Genomic DNA, 14,011 nt, shown 5'->3' with positions numbered 1-14,011 from the left:
TCTTTGTGGCAGTACTGTGTCTCTTTGTGGCAGCTGTGGGTCTCTTTATGGTAGTACTGTGTCTCTTTGTGGCAGCTGTGGGTCTCTTTATGGTAGTACTGTGTCTCTTTGCAGTTGTATGATTTGTAGTTGTAATGTTGACTTTCATAAAGCCTCTTCAGGGCCCCTCTCACACCCTGTCCCCAGGAGACCTCTATATAGAAACCATTAAAAGTAGCTCATTGTATCTACAATAGACAAACTAGCTCCAGAGAAATGCTTCATGCAGTATTAACATCTAATAATGTCATAACACATCAGTCATAGGAGAAACTTTCTGCACAATCACTTTTACTTTGACTGTGTTGAATACATTCTGCTGATAATACTTATGTGTTTTTACTTAACTGGACTTTTAATGCCACACTTTTACTTGTAATGGAATATTTACGTTGTTGTATTGGTACTTTAATTCATCCATCCATTCTCTGTAATCGCTTATTCCTGAATGGTCGTGGGAGGCTGGAGCTTATCCCAGCTGACATTGGGCGAGAGGCGGGGTTCACCCTGGAAAAGTTGCCAGTTCATCACAGGGGTATTAGTACTTTTACTTAAGTAAATGATCTGAGTACTTCTTCCATCCCTGGAATAATGTTAGTCAGTCTGGGACCCGGTCGCCAAAAACCCCTAAACATGGGCTCCTCGCTTGAAATGTCGGCCTCAAATTGTAACAGATAAAGTCCAATTTTTACCTTGACTGGGACAGACTCAGCAGAGCCCAGAGAAGAGTTTACTGGCAGCAATGGTTGTCTGGAAATAACAGCCAGCAGACATACAAACATATCTTTTACTCCATGTGTGGAAGCAAAGATCCAGAATCCTACTTAGACTGAGCAGTCTCACAAGAAGCAGCAGGAACAGAGCAATATACTGCTGTTTTAACTGAATCCAGTGGAGGGACCTGAATACTCAAAGGAGAGGGTGGGGGAGACAATGGCTACAACAGGTGAAAACAAGATTACACCGGGGACCTCTGCTGGACTGTCAAGGAAACACAAGACCTCAGAAAACACAAGTCCCAGCCTGTTCAGTCCTAGTCCATCTGTTGATACGTTTGTTACACCCTGTAACAATCTGTGATGCTATTCTATTCTGGTGGTGGAAAAAGTACTAAAAATGTGTACTCAGGTATAAGTAAAAGTACTGGTGTTAGAACAAAGTACTCTTCTCAAATACTACTCAGAGTATGAGTTACTTTTTAACCATTTACATCTACATTTTTAACATTTAACATTTTCAACCATACATGTTCACATCTATACATATATATGTACATATATATAACATGCATCACATTTTTTTTTTTTTTTTTACAAATTCCACCCAAAAATCCTGTGAAATCCTGCAGCAACTGATAAACAAACTATCAATAGCAGTTATTCTGTTTCTACAGATTTTCAGCCAATTCCTGCTCTGTTCTGGTCAGTGGTCACTGTCACTTCTACACACCTGAACCTGCTGCAGCATTTTTTTTTCATCTGTATGTCCTGGTTTTCACAGGCCTGCTTGTAATCAAATAGCATTAATGGCTAAAAAAAACAGATGAAAGGTTTGAATATTATTTCACCCTGTACTCAGTACTCAGCGATGATTTTAGAAGTAGGTAGATTACATAGATAAATGTATTCTTAAGTACAAGTAAAAGTACAGACTTGAAGGTATGCTCTTAACAGCACAAGTACCCCAAAAACTACTTAATTAGTAACTAATTAGTATTTGTAATAAGTTACTTCCATCCCTGCTTTTTACCCCCAGTGGAGAACAATTATATGTTTTATACTGTAGAAACAATGGATATGAAAGGTATCACTCATAATGAGAAATATCACCAACTCTGCAGCTCCCATCAGAGAATTTTATCTCATTGTTGTGGTTTTCTGCCTCCATTAACTGCCAATAGATCCCTGTAAATCTTACACACTGACCTGTAAGCACTGACTGGTTCTTTTTTCCATTATAACACATTGAGGGTTCCGGTTATAACAAAACTTGTTTGTAGTTTTAGTGAGATAAGTTTGTATAATGACAAATCTTCCTTGTTAAAAGGTGACATGCTGGTATTCCACAAAGATGAAGATGTTTCCTGATTTAAAACACTACGCTGATAGAAAGGAAAAGCTTGTTGTTAAAACTGAAGACACAACAGAAGTTTTTGCTGTAACAAGAGCTATGTTTTGTAATGTGGCAGCAATGTGATGCCAAAAGCTACTGATGTAACAAACTCACTTGGGACCAGGGTGGAAGTAATTAATTACAAATACTCAAATTACTGTAATTAAGTAGTTGTTTGGGGTACTTGTACTTTTATGAGTAGATTTTCAAGTCTGTACTTTTACTTGTACTTAAGTATTCATTATGCCATGTAATCTACTTAGTTACTTTTAAAATCATAGTTGAGTACTGAGTACAATTTGAATTCATATCCAGACCTTTTATCTGGATTTTTGTAGCCAATAAAGTGATTTGGTAGCTAAAAAACTAATGAAAACCAGGACATATGGACAAAAAACAAAACAAACAAAAAAGTATATTTAATGACTGATCTTTAATTGATTTTTCATTAAGAATTTAACCAGTTAAAAATGTATTCATGGAAATTTAATCAATCGTCTGCTGGGGACATTTGCTGAATAAGGAAATAAAAACTTGAAATGAGAAAAAAAAAAACAGCCAATCAAAATGAAGGAAAAAACACTTGTTTTGTATCAAATCAGTTATTAATGATTATAACTATTGGTAAAGCAAAACACAGAAAATTTAGATCACTAGTCTGGAGAGGTGATGGTGACATCATCAGTTAAAAGTAACTAATACTCTGAGTAGTTTTTTTGACAAATACTTTGTACTTTTACTTAAGTACTTTTCTAACAGTAGTACTTTTACTTGTAATTGAGTAATGTTTTAGCAATGTAATAGTACTTGTACTTGAGTACAGATTTTCAGTACTCTTTCCACCACTGCCTGGGGCAAATTCACCGTAGATGTTTGTTCAAGATGCAACCATACTTACTGAGAACATATTACATACAATCAGGTCTGGAAGTAACTAATTACAAATACTCAAGTTACTGTAAATTGGTAGTTTTTGTGCACTTGCACTTTTATGAGTAGTACAAGTACAGACTTGAAAATCCTGTACTTTATAGGTACAGTAAAAAAAAGAACAGCATTGACATTTAGAAGTAAAAAAAAAAACATAAAGGAATTTTAACAGCAGAGAGAATTTAAGTTTAAATAAAGTTAAGGGGCTAGAGAAAACCAATTTCCTGGCGTGGGCCTTTTTGACCGTTCTTATACATTTGTTTAGTAGAGATAATTCATTACTGAGTGCATTCCACAATGGACGTGATTTAGTGTAACAACATTTATGTTTATAGTACTGAACTTGATAATGATGTTATTAATGAGAAATTCAGTTTGTTTGTTGTTCAAGATTACTCTGAGCTGGATATCTTAGAAAGAAAAGAGATCTTAATTTATTTTTATGGATTTGGATCTCAGACAATCATGCAAAGACATGCATAAACTTTGGATCATATAAAATAGTGTTCTGTAGTTTCTACATTTGTATTACACAGGTGACAGTTATCCACATTTCAGTTTTTCCATTTCCATCCAGTGCAGACCTGGGCAAAATGTGGCCTGGGGGACCAATGTGCACCACTGCAAGGTTTCATGTGGCCCACAAGGTCATTATAGTAATAACAAAAATTTGAAATCTAGCAAAGACAGTCAATAGCATTTTGCAGATCATTAAACCGTTATCAGACATTTATTTTGAAAGGGGTCATCGCTGTGTTCACTGGTAAAGTTAATGAACTGTGTCTTTTATATTAAACTATGACTTTATTCACTCAGTGCTCTATATCCATGTTGTTTAAGTTCTTCTTCTACTTTTGCTGCTATTATTGTTGCAACCTGTATGCTGCCTGCATGGTACACTGTAAAACAAACAAAACAAGCTCTGGACAGTGCCAACAAAATATTAGCCCACAATTCATCACATGCCAATTCAGAAAGGATGACCACCAGTAGAAGTGTCCTATATAGAACACTTCTGATCATTTCATTATTAAAGATTTGACCATTATTAGGACCTTATATTATTTGTGCCTGCCCCACAGCAGCCTGATTAATTTCTCATGTGGCCTCCCATGAAAAACAATTGCCTACCCCTGATCTAGAGTCGTAGAGATTAAAAGTCCTTCTCAGTAAGCATCCTAACAACCAAATATTGCCATAGAGATTTATTAAGATAAGATAATATAAGATTAACATTATTGATCCCACACCAGGGAAATTCACTTGTCACAGCAGCTCAGCAGTACAGATAGAAAAGTCACAATAAGTACTTATAAATATTAAGATAAAAAGTAGTATTGCATGTTTTGTGTAAAAAAAAATCCACTTAGTCTAAATGAATACTTTGTAATTTAGTATCATTGGAATGTTTTGTGTCACCTGTTCTTCATGGTGCAATCTAAGTTATACATACTGTTAAACTCATTCACTTTAAGTATATTGCCATTTCTATCAGTTAGATGCATAATCAACCATATTTGTTTTTCATCCCATCTTCCATAAATATAGACATTTTTTCCTGAATAGGACTATTAGTCCACAGTGGGACATTCTGGGAGTAAAATTACGTTTATACATCATTTTGCAGAGTTTCCGCCACAATTGGAGATAATGGATTGGATATTCTCATGGTTTCATGGTAATAGAGTACATGTCATTGGATTATGTAATTAGATTACAAAAAATAAGTAACTTTAATCAACCCAGATTAAGTTAGAAAAAAATGTGTACTGTAGGCACATTGTCAAGGATTACTTTACATTTCTGGTTACATCTTTAAAACATGGCAGTTCTAACATGATGACACCTTATCATGATAAGAACTCTATGAACACACGAGAAGTGTGTCTGACACAGTGGTTCCCAAACTGGGGGTAAGGAGGGCACAGAGCCACTTCAGTGAGGGTGTGGAGGACCAGATTAGAAATACAGAGTGAAACAAAGTTGAATGAATATAGTCTATGTAGAGGAAATAAACAAACAAGTGTTTGCTGTTTCTATCCTGCTAACCTTTATTTCACTAAAATTCATCTTTTGAATTCTTTTTTTATCAGTTCCACCCCCTGAAAAGGGGGTCATGCCAGAAAAAGTTTGGGAACCACTGGTCTGACACACAGGACAAGTGCTCCTCTTTGTGGTGGGCCTAGCAGGAGAAAAGAATAACCTCATGCAAAAATACATTTCACTTGTATTGAAAACATTTTGAGCTGTTTAAAAAGAAAAAATGAAAACATTTTATGGCTGCATCCATTTTATTTTCAATATTTGTTATATGTGTAATACAAAGGTATTCAGATCAAGTTAAAATCCAGGTGGTTATGTGAATGAATCACAAAAGTTGCCATGTAATTTGTACTCAGTAACTGACTACATATGAAAGTAATGTGACCCGGGCCTACACTCCTTGCTGGAAACTAGTCAAAGGTCAATTCAAACAGGTTTTCCGACGTGTCACCTGGTAAATCCGACATACCTTGAACGCATCAAAGGGAACACGTTCTGCTTCCGTCATTACGCACAGCGACTTAACCCGTTTGTCCAATCAGGTGGCGAGGCTGAAGCTGAGGGAAGAAGCAGATGATATGGCAGCTTTGAGAGCGACCAGGTGGAACTTGCTTTGTTACCGCGGCTGAACGTTGATAATGAGACAGAGTGAGACAGAGTGACATACAGAGAGACAGAGAGGACGGCTGCTCGACATGATTTACTTAATCCTCCTCTCCGCCCTGTCCGGAGCTGTCCTCACGCTGCTGCTACAGTTCCTGCTCATATACCGGAGGAACACCGAGCCTATAGCCCGGACAGTGCAGTATGTCAAAGTAGTGCCCGATAGCGCGTTGAAGGATTACTTTAATACTCAACATGCCGAGCCAGGCCAGCTGCAGCCGGACAGCTCAGCATCTGCTGCCTCCAAGCAGCCAGAGGCCGCCCCAGCCTCTGCCCGGCCGCAGGAGGCGGCTGTCAGCGGCGGTAGCCCCAAACAACAGCCGCCGCCACCGCCTTCTCACGCCGAGCCTGATGCGGCCAAACCCGAGACGTGCAATTTCCTAAACGCGATCTTTCTGTTCCTGTTCAGAGAGCTCCGAGACACCCCGGTGGTCAGACACTGGCTCACCAAGAAGATCAAGGTGGAGTTTGAGGAGCTGCTGCAGACCAAGACAGCAGGACGCCTCCTGGAGGGACTCAGTCTCAGAGACATCTCCCTGGGGAACTCTCTGCCGGTCTTTAAGACGGCCAAACTTATGAAACCGCTGCACCTGAACGAGGACGGCATGCCCGAGGAGCTCAACTTCGAGGTGGACATCGAGTACAATGGCGGCTTCCATCTCGCCATCGACGTCGACCTGGTGTTTGGGAAGTCTGCCTACCTGTTCGTCAAGATGAGGCGCGTGGTGGGCAGGCTGAGGCTGCAGTTCACGCGCATGCCCTTCTCCCATTGGTCCTTCTCTTTCCTCGAGGACCCGCTGGTGGATTTTGAGGCGAAGTCCCAGTTTGAAGGAAGGCCCCTGCCCCAGCTCACCTCCATCATAGTGAACCAGCTTAAACGGGTCATCAAGAAGAAGCACACCTTACCCAACTACAAAATCAGGTAGGCTGAATACAACACTGTTGACCTCATCAAACTACAGTTTCAGGTAGGCTGAATACAACACCGTTTACCTCATCAAACTACAGTGTCAGGTAGGCTGAATACAACACCGTTTACCACATCAAACTACGATACTGAATAGGCTAAACAGACAAGGTTTACCTCATCAGGTAGGCTCAATTGAACACTAATTACACCATCAAACTACAGCGTCAGGTAGGCCAAGAGATATTGTTCACCTCATCAAACTACAAGATCAGCTAGACTCAACAGACACCGTTGACTCATAAAATTAGACACAACAAACTCCTGACCAAACTATAACCTTTGACTGTTAAAGCTGTTAAAACACCCAAACTATTAAACTAAAGCAGTCATCAGAATCATGTGGTGATGTCTAAACACACTGTTACTTCAAAGAATTGACAGATACTGTGAGCAACCAGGTGTCTGTAGCCAACTATGCTATTTGCACCCAGGATGGAATAGCCAGTGTGGCTATTTATACCCGGGTGTATACAGCCTTGCATGGCAGAGACAAGCAGTCAAGTGTCTGTAGCCAACAATGCTATTTGCATCCAGGGTGTTAATAGTAGGGCTGAACAATCAATCGATAGTCAAAATTTTATTGAAATGGCAATGTGGTTTACTGCAATTTTAAAATCACAGGCTACAAAATAGTTGTTAAAGAAGGAATGTGTGTCAAAATACCATTTTAAATTAAATATTGTGGTGCTGCAGGGGTGTCCTGACCAACCAGTCATTTTCTAGACTAAAGAAAACATCTTTGTTTAGTACACATCCCTGGAAAAAATAACACGGCATATACATTTTAATGTGTTTTTCAATGAAAATAAGAATAATAATGTAAAACTGATCCTTTCCTCTAATATCATCGTATCACAATTGTAAAATCAGTCTAAATAATTGAAATGAGATTTTTCTTCAGAATCGTTTAGCCCTAGTAAACAGACAGTGTGGCTATTTACATCCACATGGCAGAGACAAACATGATATTTTCCTAAAGCTAACTAAGTTGTTTTGGTGCCTAAAACTAACCAAACTGCAACTGAAAACAACAATAAAAAACAAACAAACACACAAAGAAACTGAAAATAAATAATAATTCTAGTTTCCATCCTGACTCCTGGGCAGAATCCTCTGTATAAGCGTTTCTCAATCCTGGTCCTGAGGGACCACTACCCTGCATGTTTTAGATGTTTCCCTGCTCCGACATGACTGATTCAAATGATCAGCTCATCAACAAGCCTCTGCAGAAGACTGATCATTTGAATCGCACAAATTAGAGTTAGCTTTTTTTATTTGATTAAAAAGAACAGGTGTTATAGGCCCTTTTAAAATATAAATGAAATAATGGAATTAAAAAAAAATCAACTTGAATTTCTGTGTGGGCGTCCCGTTGGCAGGGCGGGGGCATCTGTTGGGAGGGCGGGGCGCCCTGCCAAATACACTATAGGGAAAACACTGGAGGCGTAAGGAATAGATCATTTATGTGTCCCACTGCTAAAGTGTAAAGTAAGATTATGCACTAAATGTGACTGTGCTATGTTACCATACAACAGCAGATCAATGTTTGCCAACAGAAGATTCAAGCCATTCAAATAGACCTCCAGAAACCGCAAATTACAAACTACTTTCCTTTAAAACCATACCACTGGTAATAACAATAGCATGACAAATTAATAATAGTATTTTACTGCCTGATAGATTGAGGAAAAGGAACAAGCAAGAGGTCACAATTGTAAATGCATCTAACAAACAAAAAGTGGATTCATTGCAATCACAGGCTACATGTGCTTAGATTTTTTTTTTGAAGTTTTCACATTTCTCACTTTTCTTCCACTGGTGAAGAGTGAGCATATGGTAAGAGCAGTGGTAGCAGCTGAGCGAATATTAGTTTCTAATAAGAATGAAAAAAAAAAAAAGAAGTCAAAAGTTATTTTCAAGACTCAATGACTTTATTCTTTGTTTTCTGTACTGTCATCAGAGTTGCTGCTGTTCTGCCTCCCACATTCTTTTCCTTTTTTCCAGCAGTGTCTAGCTCCTTCATTTGCATTTGAGTTCTGTTGAGAATAAACAGTGTCCTATTAACATCATATTCGAAAATCAAATGTTTTGTAGTCATACAGGGATTTCCAAATGTAGCTGATGTTTATATTTAGTCATGTTTCATTAGAATTAGTATAAAGCATGCAATATGACATGTCACATACTGGTCCCAGAGTGGCGTCCATGGATTAATTTAAAATTGCCACTGGTGTATGAGGATAATGATCTGGGTGATGGAATAAGCTCATGATCTCACTTTGGTGTCTACTCACTCTGCTCTGGAGCATTCAGCTGTATGACAACAATCTTCTTCAGAACATGAGTTTGCTCAGTTGTCATGGAAATTGTAGAGCAGATATTTTCCTGAGCTTTGTAAGGTCTTTTCTTCCATGAAGAACATGTTCTTCACGTTCCATGAAAGTTCATTCTTGACCTTGGAACATCTAATTTGGATTTCAGCTTCACTTGCTAACTATTTGTCTGGAACTTTCAGTCAGTCTCACAGTCTTCATCAGCAGATGGAGCTGCGCAGTTGTCTCACACATTCTGTTCATGCACAGTGCAATCTTGACCCTTCAGGCCAGAGGTTCTCAATATTTTTCTCAGCCAAGGACCCCTTACCAGGGACCCCTTTATGTATATCCTGTAGAATAATTTAAGTTTGCCATTTAAAAAAAAACATTTCTATATGGTTCTGTGAAAGAACAACACAAAATAAATATATTAGAAAGATATTAGACAATTTGCACTGTGCCAAAACAGAATACCCAATACATACATACACACTTCAGAAGAGTGTGTCTCACTCTTGGTGCATTAGATTGTTAGATTAGAAAGTAACCTGTGAACTATTTTAGATGTAAAAATTAGATCATTGTTTTTTTTGTTTTTTTTTTACTATGAAGCCTTTTATAGAATAAAAAAAATTGTCATGACAATTAAAAGAAATAAATCCAAAAACTTTTCACAGGCCTACTGGCGGATCCTCATTTGAGAACCTCAGGTGTAGTTGAAAGCTCCAGAAATAAGCTACTTAATGTACCTTGAGTTGCATTTTTGGTCATACACTTTGTTTTGTTTTCAAGAAAAACTTTCTTAAATTGAAACTGCTCTGGGAAACAAAGAGACCTGTTTTTGCAGTTCCAACATATCAAGCTAGATTTAGGTATTTTATAAAATAAATTGCATGTTTCTGATTCCAGCACAGAAGCAAGTAGGTTTTATTACATAATTTAGGCTTCAGACACGGTGCTTGGTTGTACTGCTACACTGGCACAAGTAGCCTATGTTTTGGGGGAACCAAACTCTCCACCATAATCTAAAATAAAATCTCCCACTCCATGAGTCAGAAGATTTTAGATTCCTTCCCTCCCACTTGCAGCTGCTAGTCATTTTTTAGACATGAAGTTTGTTTTCATTAATCATAAATCATAAATCATAAATCGTGCTGCATATCTCTATTGAGACTTACAAAATGATCAGGGCTTCTTAAAAAAAAGGTTGATTGTATTGGGTGATATTGTGGTGAAAATTACATTGTTAGGTTTGTGAACTTTGGGCCATCAGTGGTACCATTCACCACAATATGTGCAATCCTGTGCAATCCGATATGTGCCTGACTGGATGTTTTGAGCTGCAGGTGCTGAATTCCACCTTCCAGTCCTCCATCCATTTACTGAGAACATCACAGTGATATACTAGAGTCAACTTAAAGGACCAGTGAATAGGATTTAGTGTCATATGGTGGTGTTAGCCTTGCACGTCGCAACTAGTGTGCCTCACTGTCCCCTTCCAAGCGTGTAAGAGAGCCAGTGGTTGCAGCAAAATTCATGAAAAAAGTAAACAGGCCAGCGTATGATTGGTCTGTTCTGGGCTACTGTAGAGACATGGCGGTGCATCATCGCGGATTCCATGGAGGAGGACCCGCAGTGATTATACACTAATGACAGCATACTTGTGAATTTATATCCCATTTCATTTCTTCTTTCTCGATATCTCACTTCACTGTCCACAAATGCTTTTTTGGTACAAATTTGTAGAAAAATTCTCCTGGTTAGGAATGTCCATTTCCTGTACTGTGGTCGATGTTTCAGTTCTATTATGGGGCCTTTCTGTTGGTGTATGGTGTTTGACTTCCATCAAACTGCATTTATAATTTGGTCTCTGCAGACTATACTTCTACTTTGTTCAGAGTTTTCCACATGCCTTCTAGCAAACACTAGTCCAGATGTCATGTGAGATTTTTTTCAACAGTGGCTTTCTCTTTCTCCTCACTGCTGTGAAGTTAGGAATGATGAAGCATGCAGCCAACAGCTGGTATATGCTCACTTTGTCCTATTCCAGCCATGGATTCCTGTAGCTCCATAGGGCAACAGGCAACTGGGTGGCTCACCTCACTGGCTCTCTTCTCACATAGACAGTCAGTGTTTGATGAAGGCTTATTTACAGCAGTGCTGTACTCGTTCTCTTTCTCTGATGACTGACCACAGTAAAGCATACAGTGCTTTGGGACTTACCTTGTATCCTTCCCCTGATTTGTAATTCAGCTGTTGTACCTTCCACATGTAGCCTGGTGATCAACATTGAACTGTTTGTGTGACTCTGGGGATCATTTAGATGTTTCACTGAAGAAAGGTGAATGGAAGCAAAATGCTATGAATAATTTTGGTTCACATTTGTACTTAAAATCTAGACAAATATGTCAAAGACAAATATGTCTTTTAGACTTTTGTTGATCCGAATAAAAAAGCTTAATTACATCCACTAAGATTTAAAGATGCAGTGCTGAAACATGAGAAAGGGGCCAAATTCTTTGGACAGGCTCTGTCTGTATCTGGTTGAAAGTAGGAAATGAGTTTACAGAAGTGAGAGAAACAGAAAGAGGGAGAAAAAAGGAAGTAAAAAGAGTATGTGTAGAAAGTAAAACTTAATGCCAACTTTTGTTATTAGGTCCTTATTTCAGTGTGGTTACTTATCAAATTTAAAAAAAGTCCCATCAGATGAAAGTCAGCAACACTCAGCAGGGTGGGGGACGTACTCATACTGGTGACAGACGGCTGAAATTCCATTGACTAGAGTGACACAGTAGAGGTATCTTGTAATTCAGCATGTCTGACACACACTGGGGCGGGGGACTTCTCACAGCAGCATGGCAACAACAATGTGAGTTCTGATTATTGACTGAAGTCTCAGTTATCAGGAGAAAGACTGCCTGATGATGTCATTTCCTCTTAGTTCTCACTCACAGTGCAGTGTGCAATGCTTCTTGCTCTGTTTGTTACACACTTGTTCTGTTCCAGTTTAGAAGTTTAGAGCAGTGTTTCCCAAGCTTTTCTCCTGGGGACTGGCTTTACAATGACAAACCATCGCAACTCGGTAACAACAGGCCATATCAATTTACTTTGTGCATAAATCAAAGTTCCTGACCTTTTTACTGCCTTTTCTGCTTTACCTTAAATATGTTAAATATTTTATCAATGAGAAATAAATTCATTTTATGCTGAGCTAACAGCGGGTCTCATTGTTTTATTTCCTCTCATCTGAAAAACAATGTGGAACATTTTAGCCTGCTTCATAAATGAGACAAAATAAGTGCGTTTAGGCCACAGGCTCTCACTTTTGTCCTCTCATCAGTAAAACAGTATGCAAACTTTATATGCTTTATAAAAGTGCACTGCAGATATATATCTTAAAGGGATAGTAGATACCAAAAATGAAAATTCAGTCATTATCTACTCCCCCTCATGCCAACTGAAGGTCAGGTTTAGGTTTGAGTCCACAAAATACTGCTGGAGTTTCACAGGAAAACAGTGTTGCAGAATCTCACAAACAGTTAAAGTGAATGGTGACCAGTTTTTAAACAGAGAAAACAACAACAACAACAAAACATAAAATGCCTCCATACTGTCTGTCTTTTGTAATGTAAGTTTTCTAAAGCCCTATCATGCCAAGTTGACTAAAAAATGTTATTTACACCATGTTTTTAGCCTAGATCTTCACTGTAGATCCTTAGCTTGGAGCCACGTTCATGTGCACATGCACACTGCCTGAACTGGGTTTGTGTGGTGTGACGGTGTGCAAATAACACGTCAGGACTCAAGGAGATCTGGATTACACCAGGCGACCAGTATAGAGCAGATGACTGAATTTTCATTTTTAAGTGGCCATCCCTTTAAATTTGCAGAATTTCTTCCATAATCTTATATTTTTTGGGAACCTAAATAACTGACCCAAACCCTGACTGGTTTAGAGAGTTGACTCAATGTAAAGTGGATGAGATCTCTCTACACTACCGTTTTTAATACTTGTTTTTACTTCAGAAAAAAGTAAGAACAGTGGTCGATGGTGAGAAACAAATAATTTTTTGATCTTGTTTGTGGCATGAATTGTGATGTTTGTCAACTTAGAAGATAACTTTATAAGTCAAGAAAGTTGCTGTTTGGCAAGTTAATGTAAGCAACTGAAGGGGGTTCATCAGCAGTAACTTAACACAACCTCGACACAGCTGAAAGCAAATATGAAACGGTAAAATAGTAACAAAAACCGACACAGGAGAGAAACTACACTTCAAAACAAAGATTCAGGTAGAAGCTACAAAAGTACTAAGAGCTGAACATAGAGAGACTTTAACAAAAGTCTTTCTCTCTTTTCTCCTACACACACATGAGCTGAGTGTCACAACACTCACTTGCTTGAAGGGGAAGAGGAGGCTTGTCACAGGTTGGCTGTGGTTGGCAAGATGTCACTGCAGCCTGCTTTGAGGCTGGTCAGGCTCGCTTTGGCCCCACTCTAGAGTGGGTCCACCTTGGGTGTGGCTCAGTGCGGCTCAGCACAATAACAGTGGTAATGGAAATGCACGTTAGCACCGCATGGTTTGATTTGGAGTGGCTAAAAACGCTGGTGGAAAAGCCCCACTACTCATGTGGGTCTTGGGGGTTTAATGACCCCACCAGAGGTTAAATACCAGGAATTCCCCATCAGTCAGTTAGAACTGAAGACGCCACTTGAATAAGAGGTGAAACGCAAGAAAACTCTAGCAAGTCCAGTTGCCTATGACAGCTCTGAGTGAATACCACGACCTGGATGACCGAAAATGTTCAGACATCAGTACAACAGCGTAAGTCAGGAGAGGTTGAAAAGGTTTTCTGTTGACCTTCTGGAGATCAGGATCCAGAAATTTGGGCCCTGGAGTACAATGGCCTGTAAAATTCCCTTCAGAAATGCTGATGTGAG

At 38.9% G+C, this 14,011-nt stretch overlaps 1 protein-coding gene across 1 annotated transcript in view; it reads left to right on the top strand.

The window, feature by feature from the left end:
- Positions 1–5,362: 5,362 nt before the first annotated feature.
- The window catches only part of pdzd8 (PDZ domain containing 8), a 62,316-nt gene continuing 53,667 nt past the window's right edge, over positions 5,363–14,011 (top strand). The window contains exon 1 of the mRNA XM_084736149.1: positions 5,363–6,709. Coding sequence (XP_084592275.1) covers positions 5,820–6,709 — 890 coding nt within the window. The 5' untranslated portion in view covers positions 5,363–5,819. The remainder of the gene's footprint in view (positions 6,710–14,011) is intronic.

Source organism: Lutjanus erythropterus, chromosome 14, assembly GCF_056507025.1.
Source record: "Lutjanus erythropterus isolate fLutEry1 chromosome 14, fLutEry1.hap2, whole genome shotgun sequence".
Classification (NCBI taxonomy): Eukaryota; Metazoa; Chordata; class Actinopteri; order Lutjaniformes; family Lutjanidae; genus Lutjanus; species Lutjanus erythropterus.
This window is presented reverse-complemented; position numbering and strand designations above follow the sequence as displayed.